The sequence below is a fragment of the Amblyomma maculatum genome, chromosome 3 (genome assembly GCF_055883805.1).
Source record: "Amblyomma maculatum isolate TAMU_Amacu chromosome 3, ASM5588380v1, whole genome shotgun sequence".
NCBI classification, from domain to species: Eukaryota; Metazoa; Arthropoda; class Arachnida; order Ixodida; family Ixodidae; genus Amblyomma; species Amblyomma maculatum.
Window position 1 is genome coordinate 186755562 of NC_139346.1, and position 24346 is coordinate 186779907.

The 24346-nt window shown below is 45.5% G+C and overlaps 1 protein-coding gene across 1 annotated transcript; it reads left to right on the forward strand.

Moving 5' to 3' along the window:
* The first annotated feature begins 717 nt into the window (after positions 1 to 717).
* LOC146197183 (uncharacterized) lies at positions 718 to 24193 on the forward strand. Its single transcript, XM_084597135.1, has 14 exons — positions 718 to 751; positions 2511 to 2613; positions 3651 to 3862; positions 6026 to 6079; positions 7378 to 7464; positions 8389 to 8463; positions 9377 to 9529; positions 9946 to 10187; positions 10876 to 10991; positions 12868 to 12985; positions 14547 to 14711; positions 18078 to 18209; positions 20380 to 20502; positions 24158 to 24193. Exons 1-14 carry the CDS (start codon positions 718 to 720, stop codon positions 24191 to 24193), a joined length of 1650 nt encoding a protein of 549 aa, XP_084453261.1.
* The last annotated feature ends 153 nt before the right edge of the window (positions 24194 to 24346 follow it).

Sequence of the window (24346 nt, forward strand, 5' to 3'; positions counted from 1 at the left end):
TCCTTTGTATTTGGTGTGTAGTGCACGTGCGCGTGCTAGTCGCCTGTCTTCGTGGTAGATGGGGTGCATATATTCTTACGGAGGGGCTTGATTACAACTTTTACAAGCTCCTTCCTGATAGCTGTGGATGTTTGCCTGGTATTGTCCGCCATGGTTTCGGTATTGATGCCTATAGCTTTAGCAAGGCAAACCTCCCTGCTTCGGTGCGCTCTTCTGCAGTACTGCGATATAAAGTGTGCTACTCGGACAAAAACAGTGCTTTGTGCATTCTAAGCGATAGGAGCCTATCAGTTGAGGTGTTCCTCGATAATCCTAGTGCTGTCTTGTACGGAACCTGTACGGCTTCATTCTTTGCAAAACACGTATTTTCGCCGCAACTCAGATTTCTGGGGCGTTTTGAGACCATTGTTTTGCCTGAAATTCAAGAAAGTTCAGGTTTTACTTTTTAGTAAAGCACAGCCCTATGCACTGTAATGCACTGTGTGCATTAAATACATTAACCAGTGACTCATTTTTTTATGAAATCTTTTTGCGCCTAGCAGACCAGTTCCGCTGGCGCGTGGTGTAACTTCTTTATTTAACGGTGCGCTCATAATCACCACCATCATCGCCATAAGAAAAATGAAGTTGAGACCAGGAGGGCACGTTCCTCGAAACAAAGACACCGTCTTCCGTGACACGTCGTTCGACATTCACGAAGAAATGGCAAATCGGATGATGTCCCCGACTACGACGACCGACGAAAGTGGTGGTGAGTGAGAGCTAAAGCCGCGTGTGCGGGAGGATCGAAACATGCATGCAGTGAAGATCGGAGTGGCGCTTCACCACATGTCAGCTTTCTAAGCACACCAGGCGTTCTGGTCTCGCTCTCTCACCTCTTAGCAAAATTGTCGGAGCGAAGCACTAGGAAATTGGTGACGCCTGCAATTTGCAAAAAGCCGCAACAAACTGGACAATTGCCGAGTTTAGTACCGACTATATGCGGCAGCAGTATATATGTAAAAGTTGTCACGATAAGACTGCTGGCAACTGTATCTGGTTGCCAGCAACGCTGTGCTTATGCTACGGCTTACAGATTAGATGGCGAGACGGCGTCTCGGTGAATAACGATAGCCCATTTCGTAAGCTAAATTCCCTCAGTTGTACCCAGAATTCCCAATTTAAAGCCCCTTTCCCTGCATCTTGAAATCTCAGTTAATCAGAAAAAAAAAGTAAGGATTGCGATTCTTAAATTTTCATAAAGCTCCATAAAAGTCCCTTTTCGCCACATTTTACTGCTCAAATTTCTTGAAAAGGATCAAATTCTTCGAATTGATCATCACTGTCAGTGGTTCACTTGTAGTTTTGGTGACAAGGATCGAGAGAGAGACTGCTTATATCAACAGGTTTACATAAAACCGGCGTCATGAGCTAATTTCTCCTTCCTTTTCTGTGACGTCATCCGGCGTCGTCGTTGTGGCAGGTCGCACTCGGCAGGTGGCATAGGTCGTGCAAAGATTGGTGGTCGGGCTGTGTGACGTCACGAGGCCACGTGACATGTCTGAGACTGAGAGGGTGGGGTGAGATGGGAATCAAACGTACGACCCTTGGATTCCAAGTCACACACAGGCACGTTCCTACGACTCGGTTAAAGCGGGATGTTATGTATATGTTAGGTGGTTTCTCATATAATGCGCTAGCTCATGACTTTATGCTAGCAAGAATGTATAAAATAATAGAGGTATAAATAAATTACGGATGTAGTCATTAAGCGAGTAGCAAAGTATCTGTACGCGCACGAGGATTCTTAAGAAAAGCCACGGACGGGCGACATTAATAGAGAGATTTAGCACACCGTGATCCGCGATCCGCTACCATGATCTGTTACCGCGCGTTCCATTGCGCATGCCCAGATCACTTTGATGCCGATAGATGGCGCCACATGCTTGATGTCGGCACACTGACCTGCCGCATCGGAACCAATCAGCTTGTGCACCCAACCCACGAGCGGTAGAGGGTCACGGTGGCGGATCGCGGATCACGGTATGCTAAATCTCTCTAATGTTGTCGCCTACGTGATACCTTTAAAGGCGGAGCTGAAGTGTTGCTACAATTCTGCCATGGAAGATCGCGCCTGTCATTAGCTTATGTCACATGACAGATTTTTCCAGTGACTCTAGCGGCCACTGCCTTCATATGGAATCTGTCGATGTCACGTGAAAGCATGTACGACCGCAGAGAGAAAGGGATGAAGCTACGGTAAGAAATGGAGAACTTGTTTGCACTCCTGCAGGAACAAAGCGCTGCGCTTTAAAAAAAAAAATTGCATTTTGACTGCAGTGTTCACAGTGACGTACTTCAGTAAAGTTTTATGAGGAATACATGAGCCAAAAATTCCTTTCGTGCTGATGCCAATAAGCGATAATATTTACAGCGGCACGTCCTGATGCCTGAAAAACAGCGGGTTGTATTACTTTGGATAACCCTCCTTAAGCGCATAAGCGGGCACTCTTCACACTATTGCTTCACAGAATTCGGAGACAACACGTCAGCGTTCGGCACGTCGGCGTTCGGCATATTCGATGGAGACAGCAGCATCGCCAGTTTTTGCTTGGACGACACGGCCATCAACATGTGAGTTCGCCATGCAGATGACCGTACTACTAGCCCTGCATCAGCGTGACAGTTCGAAATGCTATAATACGTGTAAGCGGAATATCAGGCTGGTGGCATGGTGTTGTCCAGGGGGTATATCTACCTCTGATTTCCGCTATCTTCTCTTCCGTTTCAGTATATTCGTTGTTTCTATATGCGCATAAATAAAAATTATTTGACGCAAGCTGCATAAATTACATTCGTCGTCAAAAGTTTACGAACTGCGAATTTGTAAAATAAATTTAATGATCTGTGTACTGGATACTTTCTTATAATGTGCCGTGTAATTTGAACACTCATATGAACGCTGCATATATACATATCCGTCTCAAGACGTGTATGAAGACAGGAGATAAATTAAAATGTTAGTTAATTGATATTATATTGCGTACATACGCATGTGCCAGTGTTACTGCTGGGTTCAAGCAAAGCTCTGCTAGCGAAATACTGGGTGAAAATGCCTTCCAAACGTCTAACCCGGTTGTGACGAAAAGTCTCAGTATTGATTCAATGTTCCCATCAGCGATGCCCGAAAACAGATTATGATCGTTTGAGGGGTTTCGATTGTCGTGTATGATGCCCTAGCCTCAGCCTCTGGCCAAGCGCTTGATGAGACCACCGACGCACTCTAGCAAGCGAGGTTTCTCAGCGACATATCCTTGCATATGTCGAAGGAGTCAGAAGATAATTGAAAACATGGATTGGATGGGTGTAATGTCTGGCTTGGGCTATAAAATTGTATTTCTGCGTTTGCAGGCTGTGGGTGTCTTGAAAGAAAATAAACCAAAATGCAGCATGGCACAATTTATGAATAGTGCACGCCGAACCTCGAATATCACGTGTGGTGGCTCAAGGAGTACCAGCTTCTGCTTTAGTTCTCCAATGTACAACCTAATCACGAGGACGGTAGCCATCCTCTCAATTCTGTCCTGATCTTCGCTCATCCGCAGTGACTGATACACATGATCGCATTCTCTGATGAAATGGTCCTGCGAATCTCCCGCCCTCACCCACAGGGAATCGGAGAGCGCTCCAATGACGACGACGACGACGTATGGGGCCGCGAGCAGCTCGGAGGACGAGGACACGCGAGTGAGACGGCGGCGCTCTTCGTTCTCGTGTCCCTGCAGCGGCAACCAGGTGCTGGTGGCCCTGGCCGCCGTATTCCAGGGGTTGCTCATCCTCGTCACGCTCACGGCCATCAACAAGTACGGCATCTTCGCCGCCGGTGAGTGCAAAAATGAGGGCGGTTCTTGAACACCGGTTCTTGCATGACGTCGATGCGCTGTCACTGCTGTGTGCCATTCAAAAGATGTCCGCATATTCCCACCCTTCTGAGGCGCTTTGTCTTGGCTAGAGGGTTGCTTGGAGAAGTAAGCGAGATATGAACCAATAACTCGAATATATTTGCTTACACAGTAGCAGCTGAATTGAGCGATTCCACGCGAAATTAGATTATCACGTAATTGAAGATTATATAGAAGCGAACTTGTATACTTACAGTGGCCAAACGCAAATGGGTGTTGGCTGGAGGACACTGGCCTCACTGGCACCACGCAATCGCTCAGCAGGCGCAATGTCGGACGGTGGATGTGAGACACTAAGCGATTGGTCAGGAGACTATCTACAACGTGCGCTCGGTGCACACGTTCCATAGTCGTCGTTAGATGTATCTGACACACCCGGATAGACGATGAGCAGTGGGCAAGGCGGCACAACAAAGAAAACTATATATAGCTGTCCAAAATGTATGCGGCAGTAGAGCGTCAATTCAAGCAGCTAGAGCCTCACTACAATGTAAAGTGGGCGCTGGTTGTTTAAACTGCGCCGTGCGCAATGTTATCAAGTGACTGCTTTTTCACTGTGGCTGCGTGGTAGCTGAGAAACCACCTTCCTTGCACGGCGTGAAGCGAGTAGTGTAACGTTCCTGCGTCGAAGGAAACGAGTGTGTGCATATATGCGCTAATTTCGACGTCAGTGACGGGTCGAAGCATTTCCTTACATGCTTCCGTGACATCGTTTTTTTTTTTTTTTTTTTTTTTCGCGCTAGTAAAACAGACCAAATTGAATAAAGTGATAAGTTTAGGGTGCAGCTCTGCCCTTTGCGGTGCTATAAACTGGCGAGAAGTGTACCCCTCCTGAAATCATTAAATAACAAAAAAGAACAAACAGGACTATGATAATATAATAAAATATAATGCACGCAGGCCCAGTGTATAGCTGTCGTCAGCGGTTAGAATTGTCGGCGCCAGCATGATAAAGATATACCGAAAGATATACCGCTTTAAAGAGTCACTGGTGATTGGAGGCAGCAATTTCGAGGGTAGAATACCGATGAAAACCGCCTGGTGCAGTATAAAGACGAAGACAAAACTTATGAATGCATGAAGAATAGCCGAAAATAAAAAAAAAGTGAATAAACGCACTGGCGTGCATATAATGAAAGTAACGATTTACTATTTTTACACAAGCCGCTTTTGGTCAGACGATATGCCGCTCGGCTGTTGAGCAAGTCGTCACAGATTTAATTGCGGTCACGGAGGCAACCGCAGTCAAATCAATTTTCCAACGAGTGGATGGTCGCCTGGGCTAAAATCTGTACAAACAACTTGACGAAGGCCCAGGAAACCCGTGCACAACATAGCAGGAGCAAACAGCAAATAACAGAAGTTCATTAACAATATGACCATGGCTTCCAAAAGTGTTATACAGTGCATACGTCACTGCAGCACGATATGAAAACAAAACAAGAAAGTTGATTAGTAATAAAATCAATGGAAAAAGCTCAACAAGGCAGAGAGTTCGTAATGCGAAAGGTAAGGAAGGAAGAATTGTGTCGACAGTTTGTATGCGTTAAAAAACACTAGGCTGCTGAAAAAATTTGATCGTTCAAGTGTAGCGGGCTTGTTAGTTCTAATAGTTAGTTCTAAAAGCCTAATAATGAGTCACCACTAATTACAATTCTTACTTTCCAGGTCCTGGTCCTATTGAAAGTGGTAAGCTATATTTCCCACAACGCGGACACGCTAATATAGCTCGATCCCATTTTTGAAGGCGTCAGTAACAAAACTGGAGACGACCTATACTTGAACTAAGGACCGCTTGATCACAACTGTGGCGAAACTTCTCACATGATTCATGTGTTTCAATATCTTCACTTTGACTTGTACAAAACTCGGAAGTTAAAGGAAAATGGGTTCATGTGTTGTTGGTAATGTGTTCAATGCGTAGTACGGAAGCTTTTGAGTATCCCCTCAAAGTATATATAACTTGTTAAAACAGAATCAATGATTTATCATTAATTTTTTTCGAGCCGTTTTTTTTTTTTTTTTTTTTTTCAATTTACGCACCGATTGTTCAGCATATATTGTGCCGAATCTTTCCTTTCCAGACATCGAACCCGCGAAGTATTACGAGAAGCCCGACATTCTGCAACCGGAGAACTGTGAGTAGAAAGGTTCTGCGTTCTTCAAACAGAGCTGCATTGTGGTTGCCATACCCTGCAACTATGCTTAGGGGTTGGTGCACGTGTACAGTTTAAACCGTAAAAAAAAAGAAAAAAAAAGCGCTATAAACGCACGCATCAGTTATCGCCACAGAGAAAAATTTATCATTGCGCCTTACTTTAGGATCTTTTCACTAACATAACATGAAGCATGCTCTTAACAGGACACGTGGAAATTTTCGAGAGACTTACAACCGGACACTGCGCAGTTTTTAACCGTACTTAAGCCGCGGTCTTTCCATGCAGCGCAATATATGTGATCAAGAGACCCGTACGGGCACTAAAACGTCGTGTTTCTTTTCTTCAAAACATTTTTGGCGAGTGTATGTTTCTGCAATGCTTGCTCCTCACCAGACGGTATTCCGTCAAACCCTATGACTATAAACTTACGCCAAGTGCGTATTTAGAAACTCGGCATTAACCGAAAAAAAGCCAGTATCCTTCACGCGGGCTTGAGGACAATTGAGCACGAGTCACTATTGGTCTCAAGAGAGAAGCTAGGAGCGTGGCGTGACAAGTGACCTTTTAACTGAACACTAAGGAAACACCTCAGCGAGCTCATTATACTACCGCTTAAACTGAGTGCTGTTATAATAATATAGCATATATATAACTCGATCCGCGATCTACTATACCGTGATCCACATTCGAATGGTGGCTGGCACCGCGCATGACCAGGTCGTCTTGAAATGCTTGGTGGCGGCGCGCACGAACACTATAGTGGGGCAATAGCGGAACATGCACGGTAGCGGATCTTCGAGCGCACAGTTCTACAACGCTGTATTTTCCATGGATGCTGCCGTTCCAAGCACCATGAGATCGAAGGCCCGCTGCCTTCTTTTGATTCCTAGCTTCTGGCCGCGTTTACTTTCTTTTAGTCCGAAACTTTGTTCTTATGAAGCGTTAGCTACTCTCTTTTTATTCTGTCACCGAACGGTTGAACATGGTGACGTAAGCAACATATAACGCGAATTTATCACAAAGCTATTCGAACATAAAGCAGCTGGAAATAGAGGCCTGACTCCACTTGACTACGCGAAGCAAAAGTATATGTGCGCCGCTACTCCCTGACCCTTTTTATTGTTCTAGTTCTTGCTTATTTATGTGTTTGCGCCACCCAGTTTTTAGAAATGAACTTGTACTTACGTTTGTCTTACGAACCTATCACTTAATTTCAGGCTGTTACATTAATGCGGTAGTATATACACTTCACGTACATTATACGCTCTTAATTTTAGTGGCCGAAGACTACGGCGGCGCGTTTGAGCACGAAAGGAAAAGTCCGAAGTCGGCCACAACACCTGACTCGACTGCGGGCCCCGCAGGTACGTAAAGCGAGCACGTCACACACACGCAGAGCATTGGTTACGTCACTTTCTAAGGCACATACAAGTATGTAAGCAGCTCAGTCAGGCTTGAATGGGATAATCGATGTTACAAATTTCCTTAAAAAAAAAAGATAGTGTTATCAGTAGTTATACGTAAGGTCATCCAATAAAAATTACGAGACACTTTGGCGACTAAAATGGTGAAAGGCGAAAGCCTGAGTGTCGCATTCTGCTTCGCATTTGTTGCGAATGTGGCGGTGAATGATGCTTCGAGTAAAGAGGGTGACTACTGTTTCACAATCCTCTCTTCTTTTACGGCATGGTACATGTGTACGCTTAGAATTGCGACAGATACTGCGACTTCTCTATCCTGTAAATCAATTTCAAACGCCGCTGATGCCTGCTGTACTAACGCCTTTTATCAGTGTAAGGCCTATCAGTGTAAGGCGCTAACTTATTGTTGACATTTAAGCTCATCCTTTAAAGGTATGACGTGAGAGCGTAAGCTACCAGCCCACATATAAAGTCACGCTTCAATCAAGCCGTATCAACGTGCCTGCGTGCCGTAGGGGTAACGAGAATGCAGATTGTTCTGGCTGGCTGGTTCTGATATCACCCTCTCGTGTGAAAGAAGCGACCCGAGTTGGCAGCTCCTGCTCGTGGCATAGGGGTAACGTGAATTCAAATGTCATGGCAGGCTGATTTGATGGCAAAAGCGGGACACTTCTGCTGAGGACAACGATGAGTCATTAAAGGTTTTCGCCTTAAAATGCAAGACCATCTTGCCGTTAAATTAGCAGACGAGCGCATACGGTCATTGCAAGACTTGTGCAGCGCATATTTCGAGAACCGTGTTGAATGCTGACTCACGCATTTCTCTTACCCAATTGTTTTTTAAACGTTTACTTTTAACACGTGCAGTTCTGGCTGGCCCGGGAGTATCATCTGGCCCTCTGCACGGTGGAGGAGACACCTCGCGCAGTAATCCCTCTCCAGGTAGGCCCAAGCTAGGGGAGTATTCACATGACGTCATGGGCGCCATTTTGGCGTGTGGCGCGCAGCTTCAGTATATAGCTTCAGTAATATGTAGCTTTAGTAGTGTGCGCTGAAGTAGTGGTATGTACACCTATAAAAACGCGCGATGGCCTTTCGCCCTGCTTCGCGGACGTCAAAATTATGGACACTGTGGATTAAATGCACAGGAGAAGATGCTTTCGAAAGAGACTAATTCACTTCAGAAGGTTTGGTTAGGTTTACGGAATTGAAAGTTGAGCTAGTTGGTGCGACATTCTGAACAAGACACAGCGCAACGAACAAAGTGTTGTTTAGAATTGGTTTGTGGGGTTTAGCGTCCCAAAGCGACTCAGGCTATGAGAGACGCCGTAGTGGAGGGCTTTGGAAATTTCGACCATCGCACAGCACACGGGCGCCTTGCCTTTCGCCTCATTCGAAAAGCGACTACCGCGGCCAGGATTCGATCCCGCATCCTTGGGTGCAGTAGTCGAGTGCCCTAATCACCACCACGGCGGGACTTCAGAAGGAGGCAGCAGTCACTTGCCGAGAGTTTAGCTGCCTTGATAAATATGCAGTTGTATAGCTATTGTATAGTTGTATGCAAAAGTATGTGTACAGGGCTGAGATAATCATATACCGGTTTAGAAGACATAGTGTCTCACAGCAGTGATCCAGGAAGTTTAGTAGTAACCTTTTCAGAGCGTTCTCTGGAGGCGGAGGCTGCAGTGATAGCAAAGCGATTTCCGCCTAAATTGTTCCAAATATTTGCCCAATTTCTTATTTATTATAAGTCGGGAAAGATTTATCTTACTAGGAGCGGTGTCGTTCTTGCAGCAAAGACAAAGGGTCCTGCGCTATAGAACAAACAAGCGAACGAATAAATAAATCTGCGCAGACAACAGCAGCCGTGCCCTGCTGTGCCTGTTCTCCGACTCCTACGAGGGAGACTTCCCCGCGCACCTCTGCACGCACCTGGTGTTCATGAACGCCGTCATCGACCTGCAGGCGCAGATCATCCGACCAAACACCGCCGAGCAGGGCCGAGCAGGTACTTTAACATACATGCCTCGCCAATGGGCATGACCCGCGCCTGCACGGGCCTGCGCACTGGTAAAATGCTCAGTTCTAAAACGAGTCCTATTTATGTATAGTACATGCTATGGCACGGACTACAGCCCACGACCTACTGCACCGTAGGTCGTGCTACAGCCCTGTCAGAGCTGCGCAAAAGTTGTTTTTAAGCGTTAATCATGCGAAATTTTTCAAGCCCGGCGCATACTGACTTGGATTAGGCGACGGCTTGAAAATTGGGCACACTAAATTTTGCACCTTTAAATCTTCACGAGAGAACCACTAAGAGGATGTCCACAAGAGTGCGGCAACCATCAGGACGAATCACTGCACTTTCTGCAACATGGCGGAGACTCCTATGCTTCCTAAGTGACCGCGTGTTCACACGCGCAGTGCTGCAGCGGTTCATCAATCAGCGTCGTGAACAGGACGAGGGTCTCAGCCATTTCCTCGTGTCGCTGTGGGAGGCTCGTGTGAGCGACACGTACCGCGACCTTTTCCTGGATTGGTCGCGCGGCACCCGCGCCGCCACTCTAGCCATGGGCTGGCTACAGCGCACGGGGCTGGACGGGCTGGCGATGCTCAACCTGGCCCTCACCTCTGACAGCGCGCCGGACCTGCTCAACATCTTCAAGGTGCGTGCCAGCGTCCTCTGTCGTCCGGAAGCCTGCTTTTCAGTCTTGAGGTGGAAACCGTTTTGGCCTCAGTTTCGTGACACTTACCAGACGAGTTAGAGCAGATATCGCTTTCGTATGCTGCTACCGAAAAACACTTCGTATTGTGGTGGTGGTTTATAGACTCAAGCTACGAGAGACGCTGTGGTGGAGGGCTCCGGAAATTTCGAATATCCGTAGTTCTTTAACCTGCACTGACATCGCACAGCACAAGGGCGTCTTGCTTTTCGCCTCTACCAAAAAGCAGCCACCGCGGCCGGGATTCGGTCTCGTATCCTTGCGCACAGCAGTAGAGCACCCTAACGGTTCATTTTCATATTCAGTTGTTAGTCCAGCCTTGCCTTCTTCTCTTCTTTCCTGTGTCTCGTCTTTTGGCTCTTTAAAATGAACCGTTACCAACTCGCCCAGTCGTCAGCCTTGTTGAGCACCCAAACTACTGCACCACTGCGGCGGTGCTCATCTACGCATGCGCATTGACAGTTGGTGGTGGTAGTTTGTGTTAGCGCTGCGCTAAGCACTTGTTCTAGCATCAGCGTATCGTTGCTATTGCTGCGTATACACTGCCAGCATAGACATGTCCATTTTCTTGCAAGTCAGGTAACGGTCATGCTTGTGCCGTTTGCGCGCATCTCTCGTCGCTTGTATGCAGGTTCTCCGCGCCGTCATGGGCCGGGACATAATCCTGGTGTTCGGTTTCTACCTGCCCGAGAGCTACCAGGGCAAGGAGGAGAAGATGGTCATCCGGACGCTGCACAAGATAGCCATGTAGGGGAGCCGACCACTTAGAGGCTATTCGTTTATAACAGATTATTTGTGGATGGGAGGGAGTAGATCAAACGCCGTGAAGAGAGTGTCGCCCTTAAGACAACGACGGTACGACCGCAGCGGGCATCATCATGCTTTTGGTGCGTCTTTCACCGAGATGGAAGGCGCAGCGTCCATATCTACTACGACAGCACCCGCTGTACGCGCTGCTTGAGAAGTGTGCCGCCCAAGACAGTCGACGTTTCACCGTCCAAGCTACGCGCTAGGCGCATCAGTCTAACATGCGCTTGCCGACAGGCAGATGAGCAACTACGACAACGCGAGTCGGAGGCGATGCTATATACACAAGCGACATCTTCAAAACGTATCTGTTTCTTGACACTGAAGATCTTAACATCTGAGAATGCGCTACTGCAGGACTCTTAATTCGTCTCCTTTCACTGTTGTACACCATGAATCACGCAGACGAACCATGTCGCAGAAAGATATTTAATGGAGGAAACTCGCTCACGCAAAAAAGCAATGCTTTCGTATTCCCACGCGTAAGCAGTCAAGTGGCTCTATCGAATTTTTTTTTGCCTTTTAAAGAGCTATGGTACAGCACGACTGACACGGTTAATCTCTTTCGCAATTAAAAAAAATAAATATGATAAGAAACATCTGAAAGAATCATGCAGTACGACATCATAATTCATGCTATTTCATATAATTCTTGCGAACTTCGGCTCAAGCGATCGTTTTTAGAGCACTCTACTACTCTATGTGCAATGACCTTGAAACCAGTCCAAGGTCAAACGAGCCCACTCCCAAGACTAACAATGCGTGCCTTGTATGGTTGTGTCATGTAACCTTCACGTTTGACCCTTTAGGTGACACAGTGATAGCTGTCGCAATGACGTCACATTGGCGTACGGCGGAAGTTGACCATGTATACACTACTTGTGCGAAACACGGGTATGTGCGGGGGTGCGTTCAGAGTACCCATGCTAAAGAGCGCGCTTGAACGTCGTCGAGACCTCAGTCGTACAGAAGCAAGTGCCGGAAACACTAAACCTGCTTCGATCACCCAGCGGACGTTTTGCGTCGTCCAGCAGCTCTCGCTAAGGATAAGGAACTACTACTGTCTACTGGCCCCGCGGCTATCGGTCCAAATATTCTTTATGTATTTCATTGCATACAAATAAAGATCGCTTTGATTGGTTGATTGATTGAACGTGACAATGCTAGAAATGCTGCTAAAACACCTGAGCAGCACTTTAGCCCGTTATAACCAGGTATAAAAAGGGGTCAAAACTCTGAAATTTTCAATGGCTGCCTTTTTCTGGTATCTTCGGGCTCCTTGGACATTCTATGCACCATACTTATAGCATACTTATATAATACTTAATGCTCTTGCGGCCGGTAACTAATATACAGCTGCAAACCGCCGCGTCAGAAACCATTTTTAAATCTTATATGCATCTAGATATTCGTCACATTTTCGCTGTTTTCTTATGCGCTGTTTTTTTTAAATCCATTCAAGGCTCTAAAACATCTCCCAACATCGCCGTCTCCAGGCATTTTACTAAGCCGTTCTTCGCGCTCGGTTTTTGACGACAGTAACTGCCTTCACTCTCCATCTCCTTCAGCAAAAAAAAAAAAAAAAAAAAAGGAAAAGAAAAAAAAAAGAAAGAAAGAAAGAAAGAAAGAAAGAAAGAAAGAAAGAAAAAAGTGCGTGCGCAACATTTGAGGCATGCAACTGTGAACAACGTTGCCCGAGTTTCACAAACTTTTTTTGTGAGCGCAGGTCGGGTTGCCGCCTCGTCTAGTATCTGTCAGATTCACACTGTCGCTGTTTACTAGTGTGTGTCCTCTTGTCGTATTTCTACGCTTGCAGCCAGGTGAACTTCACGGTGTTCGAGATGCACGACCCACGACCGCTCTCGTGCAAGGTGTTCGTGCCGAACGCCTACAGCAAGCGCAGCGATGACTCCGACACTCCGGACAGCACGATAGTAAGGATTGTGATGAAAGCTGCCGATAAGTGTTCTCGTCCCACAGTTATGCGGTGATAATAGGCACATTAGAGAGCAGTGTGCGGCCATGTCATATGGGGCATGTAGAGCGGGAGGGAGGGAGGTTGCAGAGGGTTGTCGCGTGTAGAGAAAATGCGATAGGTATTTTTCGTAATCACCAGAGTAAAAAAAAAAAAAAAAAAAAAATTAGAGGGGGCACCTTTAGAGGCTGGGAGGCACTGAATACTGTCTTTTTCTTTTTTTTTTAATAGAGTTTAACGTCCTAAAGCGACTGCGTGACTGCAGCGGGGCGAATTCACTAGATACAGCTTTAAAAAAAGAAAGCAGCAATTGGTAACAATTACTGCGATCCATGGCGTCCCGTGGGTGAAGCTTGGGTAAACTACGGCGCTCCTTTGAACTTAAGCTCGCAGCCGTCTTGCCATAAGTGCAAGGACGCCGTTCCCGCACTGAAGAAGCATCGTAGGCTGGCATAACTTCACATTCCTTTCATGTCTGATGTACGGAACAAACTACCTACCGCAAGTCTTTGAAGTTTGTTGTTCATCCATCGCTCGGCAAAGAAGTTCAGCTGAGCATTCTTTCAGAGCCGAAAGCAATTTTCAGTAAAGATGCTCTAGTACTGAAAATCGCCGCGTATTTATTTCGAACTGCAAATGTAGTTTTCTGATATTTGGCCGCTCCTTATTTTCAGATATAGTTGGCTCCTTCAACCCTCCTCTCAATATACAATTTCTTTGGGAGAGGTATCCCCCTTAGAACTTCATTCAATATTGATGCTCCGCAACAGATATGCGAAGGAGTAAATGAGACTCCTGAATGGCACAACAATGAGAAGACTTCCCAGTACAATTTGTGTGCAGGCTAATTGGGAGTGCACTTCACCGGTGTTAAAGTCTTTCTGCGTTCTTTATTGTGCATGTGATGAACTATGCAGCACCAGCTGATGACAGAGAAGACGTCTCTGTTAAGGATAGATGTACGACGTCACAAAGAAGGCGTACCCCGTCCAGCAGGAAGCTCGCTATTTTCGAGCTTATTCACGAACAGATCGAGCCCGGATGTGAATAGCTTTCTTCTCGCTATTCGCAATCAAAGGAATTCTTTCTGTTCACAGTTAACAGGTTCATTCAATGACGCCGAATTTCTTAAAAGATGCTGGTAGAGGAAGGCCCAACTGTTGTCGACTGAAAACAGAACTATATTCTAGCTACTCCTTTTTGCGGCAATGAAGAGCGCATGTTTAATGCTTCCATAAAAACAGAAGGGGACAACGTGAGTATCTCCGCGCAGTAAAAAAAAAAAAAAGAAAAACACACACACCTGCTTAAGAAAGTGCAGCAAGCAGCCTGTTGCCCCGGCCGTGCTCCTTAGCCTTTAGGCTTCAGATGAGCTGAATTCTTTTGTCCGTTTTGCAGCTCATCATGCGACTGCATCAACTTCAGCTCTTTCTCTCAGTGCGCTGCTGTGTCGTTTACCCATGTAACCGCGGATCTCTCTTCGTAACTTCGAATTCCATCTCTTTTTCTTCCCGTCGTAGTTGCAGAGCTTGCAGTGGAGCGCGGGTCCTGCCGAGCTGTACCAGCGCATGCCCGGCCGGCTCTGTGTGTCCTTCACTCTGGCCACGTTCCGCTTCATAGTGCACGTGGCCCCGGGACACTTAGGAGCACGCTGCTACAACTACTACCCGGCGTCGCTCAGACAGGTGTGATGAATATGGGCGCTCTTCCTGTACAGTCGAGCAAAATTTCTCTGAAGTTACAGCGAAGCTTTTAGTGTAGCGCTGTACGTCATAGCCAGTGCGCTCTATTAATCTCGGCCATCGTGACCTTGGCAGGCGTTTCTTTAATCGAATACTGCTTCCCTATAGGTGACGAGTTAAAGGCGAGGATATTGTAAATGTAAGGGCCGTTCCGTCAGTAAAAGAATGTGTAATCGTGAGCAAACGTTCTTCATGAGGATTTATTTATTTATTTATAAGAATTACCTACATCGTGCATAGGGCTTTATCCTAGGGTATTAATTGCAAACTACAAGGTTAAAAAAAAAGCGGAACTAAACAATCAGTTCTACAGCCAAAAAAAAAGAACATTATCCAAACTAATTTTAACAAACAGGACGGAAACACAATCAGTGTCAAGTGTAAAAGACCCACAGAACAAAAAAATTGTTACTCAGTTTCACAATGAAGTACACTGCATGTAAGGCAAAACTGGCTCAGATAATGTTCTCGATGGCATGGTGAGGAACTGGGCGCAGATTCTACCTCATCCGGGAGTAAATTCCAATCTGAAATTGAGTGCGGAAATAATGAAAACTTAAATGCATTTATGCGCTTTGATATGGCCTGATCTATTTTTTTTAATTGTCCCGTCTCTTAGACTGATAACGAAATTGTTTTAAATGTGTGTTCCTATCGATTCAATCTTTAGTTTCCTACAAAACTACTTCACTTTTGTACATAACTGCCGTTCATTTCTAAACTGTTTTCCTCACGTTGCACGCTGTACTAGCCCCTTGAACGCCTCTGCTTAGTAGTTCGCCGCACGGGAACTGAACCCGTTGACAACGGCGGTCCAAGAGTGTTTGTTGTTAAGCAAATCGGCCGTAGCATATAAGCATATTTTAGAAAGACTGTACAGTATACAAACGTGGACGTGAAGGGCACAAGGACAGGTGCAAAAACTCGCGGCTGTGCTTGTCACCCGCAGACGAGTCCACGCCTCTCCTTTTATCCTTGTGCTTGTGCTGAAAAGTCTTTCTGCTTGACAATGGAGGCCTTGAAATCTCGCTGTGTTCAAAAGGCTCTCCTCCAAGCCACGCTGCTGTAAGTGCGCTGTTGTGACGATTATAATAATTTACCCCAACTCCCTCAATGGGATATAGAATGCGTAATAACTTGGTGTAACAAATGTCTAGTGCACTTAAAGACGAAAAAAAAATTATCCTATCTTTTCATCGACGCCACTTTTTACTGTCTTCAAAATACATTCTCTAACTCGGAAATGACTGCTATATCAAGATAGTGATATTTAGACGTTCATCTAACTGACGATTTTAACTGGCCCCATCACGTAACGCAAATTACTAACGAAGTTAATCGTGACCTCGCTTATTTTCGGAGAATCCTGCGCCTAGCATTTCTGTCAGTGAAGTTACTAGTTATTTAACATTTATTCGACCGAACTAAATACGCGAGCGCTAATTGGGACCCTCAATAAAGTAACCTTACTAATACCCTCGATTCAACACAGAACCGCGCGGCAAGATTCACCTACTCGTCCTACTCCTGCCGTATAACTGCCACCGAACTAAAACATTCCCTACCTTACCTCACCTTACAAACTTAGCAGCCCGTCGTATCACCGCAAGACTGTGCCTTTTTCTTTTATTATCATCCCTTGCTTAAGTTTGCTATCAGCCCTACCTATCGCAATTCCAGCCGCATGAATCACGCGAAGAGCGTTTACTATCCCAGTGTCCGGACACCTGTGCATCTCATAATTTTTTGTTCGCACCGCAAAGGAGCTGAATGATTTGGCCAGTACCGTCGTACTTCATGCTGGCCAATCATCCAGGTCATTCATTGAAAGTTTTAAGTGCACCGAAATCCACTTCCTCATGTAATGGACCTTGATTGGGGTCGTTCGAGGTACTAATAAATAAAAAATAAATAATAGCTAGCTGAAAGGTTGATAGCGTAGGGAAGGTGATTAAAAAGTTGCCAACTAAAATCTTCAACATTCTTTTTTTTCGGGCAGCGATGTGAGCTTACGTGCGTTGTCATAGAGGGGGACTATAACAGACGTCCCGACGCGGTTACGCAGTGGTTCAGACGCTCCACTATTGTGGCCAAGAGTGTGCGGGATCGGATCCCGGCCGCGGCGACCGCTTTGAAATGGAGGCGAAAAGCAAGGCACCCGTGTGCTGTGCGATGTCAGTGGACGTTAAAGAACTCCAGGAAGTCGAAATTCCCGGAGCCATCCACATACGGCGTCTCTCATATAGCCTGAGTCAGTTTGGAGAGTTAAACCCCATAATGTTTGATCGCACGTCTCAGTTTGGTGAGAGTTTCACAGTACGCGTCATTCTTGTCCCGCGTTCTGAGAAATCAACCAAAAGAAAGAACGAGTTTACATCCCAGAAAAGAGGAAATTTATCAGCTAGAGCACTAATCGTCAATCGCCGATTAAATCCAAGTTCATGGTCCAGTCTTTGAACGATTTCTGTGGTCTGGATACTGGGCCTGGCACTCCTTTCCTGACTGTGCAGATTTGTGTTTTTTATATCTCAGCACCATTGTCGACCCTTTCATTACTGTAGGTGTGTAAACTAGGTAATGCTGCCGAGTAATCGGGGCAAAATTGGGGAAAATCGAATCCCAGCACGCACTTATTTGTTATTGGTGGCATTGATGATTTTCGCCTACATTGGCATCTTCATTCAAAGACAGACTGACGCCTACAGAGTCTATAAGATAAGCACTGTGGTTACGGAAACAACCGTTAGATGACACTTCATGCGGGCAACCTTGTTCTCAATCGCCAATATTTGAATATAAGCAAACAGTCCTTAATGCTCTGATTCGCCTACATGATTGAAAAATAAATTGGCGTTCCTAAATTCAGGTATGTACGTGACTCGCTCATTCTACTTTTATCGCATCTGAACGTTTGAATGAATCGTATAGGAACAACTAAAATATTCGGTTATCACGTCGAAAATTGGAGCGTGTTTTGCCAAGGCCTTCGGAGGCTCGGTATTAGACTGTCAGACTCAGAGCTACGACAGCCGCACTTTAAAGAAGCTTGCCCGAAATAGATTTACTGGATTTTATTATATTCATTCGGCTTGTTTGTCTCGTCTTTTGGAGGGGGTTTCGAAGAACTACTTTTGTTCGCTGGCCTCCTTCAATTTCGATTGCGTGTCTGCAGATGATTTTGGGTGAGCGCACATTGTGATTTGATCAAGGTGGCAACGAATACAGATCAATTTGATCGCGGCCCCCACAGTGCCACTAGGCTTACTTCCTGTGCTTAGCGAAGCATGGAACTATTTGGTATGTCCGCAGCACTGCCGGGATTCGCGGCCGGTTCACTACGCTGAAGAAGCCATCGGCAACTACGCCGAAGTACCGGCCGGCACGCAGCTCCAGTCAATCCGCCTCGAGGCCTTCGACACGGTCTCCACGCTCAGGAAGAAGGTAAGCAACCCTGTACTCCGAAAAGGCGTTTGCACACTGACTATTCGATCGCGCCTGCGTCCGCGGGTGCTCGACATTGTGCAAGCCTGTAGACAAGGATGCGTCATGACTGTATATTACTAACGAACCAACTTCAAATTGGAACCCTATACCGAACCCCAAAGCGAAATCTGCGCCAAACAACAAAACATTAACTGAATCTCTGAGCATAAGTTTTTCTTGCAACGATAGACAGTAAGACTTAAGCTGAGGTCCGACTGGATGTGAAAAGAAATCGAAAGATTTTTATTTTAAAGTAGATTTGTAAATTCCACAGTGAGGCTATGATGTTGTTGCTATAGGGGCAAATCAACCATAAATATCCTAGAACAGGTTATGAAAGTATGAAACCTCATTATAAAGGAGAAATATTTTTTGCATTGCGACACGTATGAGATAGATAGATGGATTTATTGAAAGGAAAAGGCAGAGAGGTTGGCCCGAATAATTCAAATCTGGCCTGCTACTCTGCACTGGGGAAGGGGAAGGAGAGAAGAAAGAAGGTCATGATGGGTGACGATGTGGGACAAGGCATATGAAATATATATATACAGACACAGCAGCTTGCTTTACAAGCGCGAATCAAGTCCATTGGCGCTCAAATAACGGCAAAGAGCACGCACTGCCTGGACGCCCTTCCCCTTGTCCTGCCAAGCGCCCAGCAGCAGTTCCTCCGACAGAGGCCTCTTGTCCAAATGCTTCAAGGAAGCAGCTAGCACATTTCTTTCGTTCGCATACTCTGGGCACCCCAATAATACATGAGGGTATTATTGACACGTATGAGGGTGCGAGTCGAGAGCGCTACCCTTAGAAATACATGTAAGCAAAACTTACTCTAATATTTTTCTGGTTTCGCAGAGCACAAAGGCCGGTCGTTAAATGTTGGCGAGTGATTTGAATAAATGCGTATCAAAGTATATGCTACGTCATTCCAATGGCAATCTATTTTTAAAACACCGCTATGTGTTATCAATCCAGATATAGCGCCGAAAGGCTGACTATATATCCCCAGAGTTTTTTGGAATCGTGCAAGCTTCTCGTGTAGTAAGACATGCTGCCGTGCAGGCTACGCTTTCTAGTAATTATTGCTGTTAAAACGATGCAAAACTTTTGCACTGAAGACAGCCTTCACACACTATGTGTGCGTGTCTGCCAGGAAGTCGACCGAGGCGCTCTCAATCGAATCGCAAGAGACTCGTTCGACATGTGTGCATCTTTGATATGCCCGCTTAATGCATTTACTCAATCTGCAAGTCGTGCAGCTTCAACCGGGGCCGTGCATAAGGATCCTTTTCCACTGCTTGAAGGAGATCCACTCCGGCACATTGATGTTAAACATGGCCGTTCTTTGCAGGGCCCCTTTACCTTGACATTGTTGTGATGCAGCATTCTGATGAGTAATCAGTCACAAATGAACCCACATTACATAAGACACGCACCAGAGAAATGACATGCACCAATGAATTTACCCACTCATGTACACGGCAACGCCAGCTGCACGAGCGATATCGTCTGCTAAGAGAAAGTATCTGCTAAACGAAATCGCCTGCCTTGGGCTGACGCTGATACTATGGCCATTCCTTTTTATAGCGAGAAATCATAAAGTTCTAAATTTAAGCAATGGAAAAAAAATAGAAAAATGAAATTTAAAGCCTTTTATATCAAATATGTTTTGATTTACAATGATGATAATGACGCCTCAGCGCACGCAGTTCCCTAATTGAGGACTGGTGGCATTGCAAACGGCGCCACCCCTTTCTATGGGGAGCTGCCGCCGCACGGCACTCTAGTCAGTATATATATATATATATATATATATATATATATATATATATATATATATATATATATATATATATATATATATATATATTCTAGGCACTACCCCGGATCTGCTGCGGTGACCGCAAGCGCCCCCTTTCTTTGTAAACACGGCGTTGTTCTATTTAGGGCCAATGTGCAGCGCACACTTATTACTTGCATCATCATCAGTAGCAAAAGCCTTCTACTACAAGACATGCGTTACACCCGAAGTGGAATGGAGGGAGGAACAATGTGTTTTCATCACTTTGTAGTTTTGACTTGGAATACCAAGAATTAAAGCGTGTCCTCGCGATGCGCACCTGTCCAGCTGTCGCTGATCCTGGACGAGTACCCGGCCGTGTGCGTGGCGCTGTACCACGCGGACCTCGAGGACTACCGCGGCGTCTGTGACAATGGAGAACCCTTCGCTCGCATCACTGCCGTAAAGCAGGTGAGCGAACCGGCCTTGTGAAAGTTCCGAGCTATCGGAACGAGGATCGAATCGTTTCGGAACGAGGTTCGTTTACAGACCTTGTCAGTATGCGTATTAACCAAGGATCCACTAAACGATCACCTCGGGTTATCGTGGCATATCCATTCAATCTCATCTGTAAACAGTTTTGGGGCGAATTTCGTCGGGCACAAGGACATTCTGTCTCTTCCATGTAACATTTTCGTGTACTCAATTTATACCCCTTGTAGCGTCCGCGCAGCAAAGCTGTGGTGTTCAGATATGAATTCTGTCCATGCCTTTAAAGTAAACCTCAGCTTCTCGAGCTTTCAAAAATTTATTCCCTCTCTCTTTTATGTTATGCGTATGCGTAGAAGAATAGGTAATGCCTGTTATCCAGGCGATCTTAAAAGAACCGGAAGATGAAGACAACTATATATAGCCTTGATGTACTTCTATGAGCAATCTTGACAAGGCGCCGATTGCACCTTGTGTTTCGCAGGTGTATATGCATTTGTATGGCACGATAGCATTACTATTAGAGTTCTCGTGAGCAGAAGTTTCCTCGTTCGATTAGAGTCACGAAGTTCCCTTACTGGCCGAGAGGTTGATGAAGACCAAAGTTATTTGGCTGCGGTGGGGTGTGTAACGCCATTAGACAACGTGACGTGATTGATTGGTCGGCGGGGTCTAACGTCACAAGACCTGGTGACATGGCCAAACGATGATTGGTCGCCAAGGTGTGTGACGTCGTGAGACTATGTAATCACGTGACATGACCGAGCACTGATTGACCGGCGGGTGTATGACATCAGGCTAATGATGATGATGTATGACGTCATGGGACATGGTCAAGCGATGATTGATCGACGGAATGCGCGACGCCATGAGACCAGTGACATGGTCAAGTTTGCCAGGTGCGCTGTTCACTTAACATTGGCGAGAGCGGTGTTGGTAGATTGCATCCGACGCCTACTATAAGTGCTAAATAGTTATAGATCAATAAAAAAGCGAGAACGGGCCCGATGGTCTACAGTGACATCTGTAGCAGCATGTTGTCGAATTTCACTTTAAAGGAGAGTATAGCTTCTCCCTGATTTTTTATTTTTTTTTATTTAAGCCATGTATGCCAAGTTCGCAATTTTCGAACGCTCGGTTGCAATGCTGACGCGCATAGTTGGCGATCTCGTAACCGTTCATAGATGTCACAGTCAAGGTACCAGCAGAAACGTACGAAACAACCTGCCTCACCTGGCTAAACTTTTACGTGTACTGTGTCAAATACTTCATTTTTATTGTATTTTGTCTCTCATTGCGACAAAACATGCTTTTTTTTTTTCGACATAAAAGCGCCTGCTGGTGACAGTAGGCGTTGTTTTGTATTCTAAAATCGTCTTCTATTGCAGGCTTCTCTCATAGCCTGAGTGAGTCGCTTTGGGACGTTAAGACCCATAAACCAACCAAACCATCTTCTATTACCCCTTTTAAGCTTGGGTCCCGAAATGCTACTAAATTTTGTGTTGTAAGGAGAATAAATTTTTTGTTCAGACACCTATTCCCTGTAAAGCACCGAACAATTTCTGTTTAGCGAATATACACGGTAGATATAGTTATCGGATAATACTTGTCAGAGAAGGGTGAGTGAAATCGAGTTAAGTGTACTGCTACTCCGTTCATCTTCCGAGTGGAGTCTTTTTCTGTTCGTTTATTGCCTCATAAAGGGGGATATACACATGACGGAACGAGCTGCGGTTTTAAGATATACAAAAAAGGCACTTGTTTAATACCATTTTTTCCTATGTCATTGCTGGACTCTGCGTACTGATTTATTTTCCGAGACGGAGCGATGCTTCTGTTCATCTAAATATGTCTTTTTGTATATAAAAAATGAAAAGGCTTCAACGCTGCTGAATCGAATGTGGAGCGAAAGCATTAGTTATCTTCTTCTTATTTGTTTTCTTCGTCTCCTTCTTGTAAAGCCATTATGGCTATGCGCAAAAAGGACAACACAAAAAGCAGAGGCAACGACAAGACGAGCGCAAACTAACAACTTGTTTATTCAGAAGTTTAACCCCTAAATATAAAACATATAGGCGCATGCGCACTGGAAAGACCCACAACATGCCTGATAAACGCGAACCACCGCCATACCCTACAAAACAGAATTCAACAAGGCAGTCTCGCTTCCGTATAAGGCGATAGACGTATACGCTGACACAATTGAGCGCTTTGTTTATCAAAAAAGACTCAAATATTTCGTGCACTACTGCGTTGCTGCCCCGGCCAAGAATCTTAATCTCATTCAGTCGCGGCCGGCACTTGCAATCTCGGCAATGTTCGGTCAAGTTTGCACTACATTCCTTATCCCCTAACGTGCGCACATGCTCCACGCGTTTATCAGGCATGTTGTGGGTCTTGACACTGCGCATGCGCCAATATGTTTTATATTTAGAGGTTGAACTTCTGAATAAACTAGTTGTTAGTTTGCGCTCGTCTTGTCGTTGCCTTTGTTTTTTGTGTTGTCCTGTTTGCGCATAGCCATGGTGGATTTAGATGATCCTAGCCAACTAACCCGACAACTCTTGTTGAGGTTCTTCTTCTTCGTCGTAGTCTGCTTCTCCTTTTTCGTCGTAGTCGTCTCCTTCTTCCTCTTTTTCGTCTTCTTCTTCTTCGTCGTCGTCTTCTTATTCTTCTCGTAGCTACGCCTCTTCACGACGTAGCTGCGGCCACCCGAGATCTCGAAAACATACCGAAGTGTAGCTTTCGCTACAAAATAAACTGTTGAGCAATGACAAAATACGGTATTTTACACTGCACACCACAATGTCCGCCAATTTCGTAGGTGCTATATTGCCTTTATGGATACTTTGCATCTTGAGGACTCATTTTCAGTGGATCGGCATTACTGGTGTCTCGTAATTACTATTGTTGCTTTCGTACCCACAAAAAGCGCGCTCAAACGTGGCTTTCCTTGCGTCACTCAGTATCGTCATCACTGCCAAGTAGGATATTCATCATTCCGTATTTAAAAACGCATTTGCTTCCTTCTACAACTGTATGGTTATGTTTTAATGATACAACCAATTAAGACAAACAGCATCAAAAGAAACATTTCAAGAAAATCGCAAGCACTGCTGCTAGCTATCATAAGAACTAGCCAACAACCGTCCAACAGTTAGTCATAAATTAACATACCAGGATGGCTATAAAAAATGTTAAAAGCCGTAAGCCATTCTTTTGAACGCTTTGGAAGCCTCTGGACAATGGGCCACTTTGAAGGAACAGGACATGAATATTAAGCGGTTATCACAGCCGATGAGCCAGTCCTCTCACCGGGACCTCTCTCACTCTCTCACCGGGACAGACCTCTCACTGGGAAGTTCTTGAACAACTGTTCCTCGTTGACGAGTGTTTCAACACAATTCGGACAATTCGAGGAACTAAGATGACGCTTAGTACATACCTTCGATGAAACTGCGCGCGCCATGCGCAGACGTCGCGCAGTGCTTAATGACCGCTTGATCGGTTGCGTTGAAGAAGGGACGCACACGGAGCGGATACTGTATACCGTGGAAGGCCGCTTTGGTTAAATTGCGCTTTGCACTTCATGTTTCTCGCTCTTTTTGACACTGATCTTATGTTTTGTCTAACGCAGGTTCTTGACTCTAAGCCTCCTGCAGGAGCCAGATGATGGGACAAGCCGCAAGGGCAGACCCTCGAACCATGCATCCGACATAGCACTTAATCGCAATGCAACGTTTATAAGTCATTTTTAACATTATCGAAATGCAGTTCGCTTGTATATGAACGACAAAGGACGCGTATACGTCGCATAATTCAGTTT

What these genes read in the sequence shown, in the direction of transcription:
- LOC146197183 (XM_084597135.1), top strand. Translation starts at nt 718, where the DNA reads ATGTCCCCGACTACGACGACCGACGAAAGTGGTG. An exon ending in ACACTCCGGACAGCACGATA is followed by an intron (nt 12,986 to 14,546) that starts GTAAGGATTGTG and finishes TTCCCGTCGTAG; the next exon opens with TTGCAGAGCTTGCAGTGGAG. An exon ending in TCTCCACGCTCAGGAAGAAG is followed by an intron (nt 18,210 to 20,379) that starts GTAAGCAACCCT and finishes GCACCTGTCCAG; the next exon opens with CTGTCGCTGATCCTGGACGA.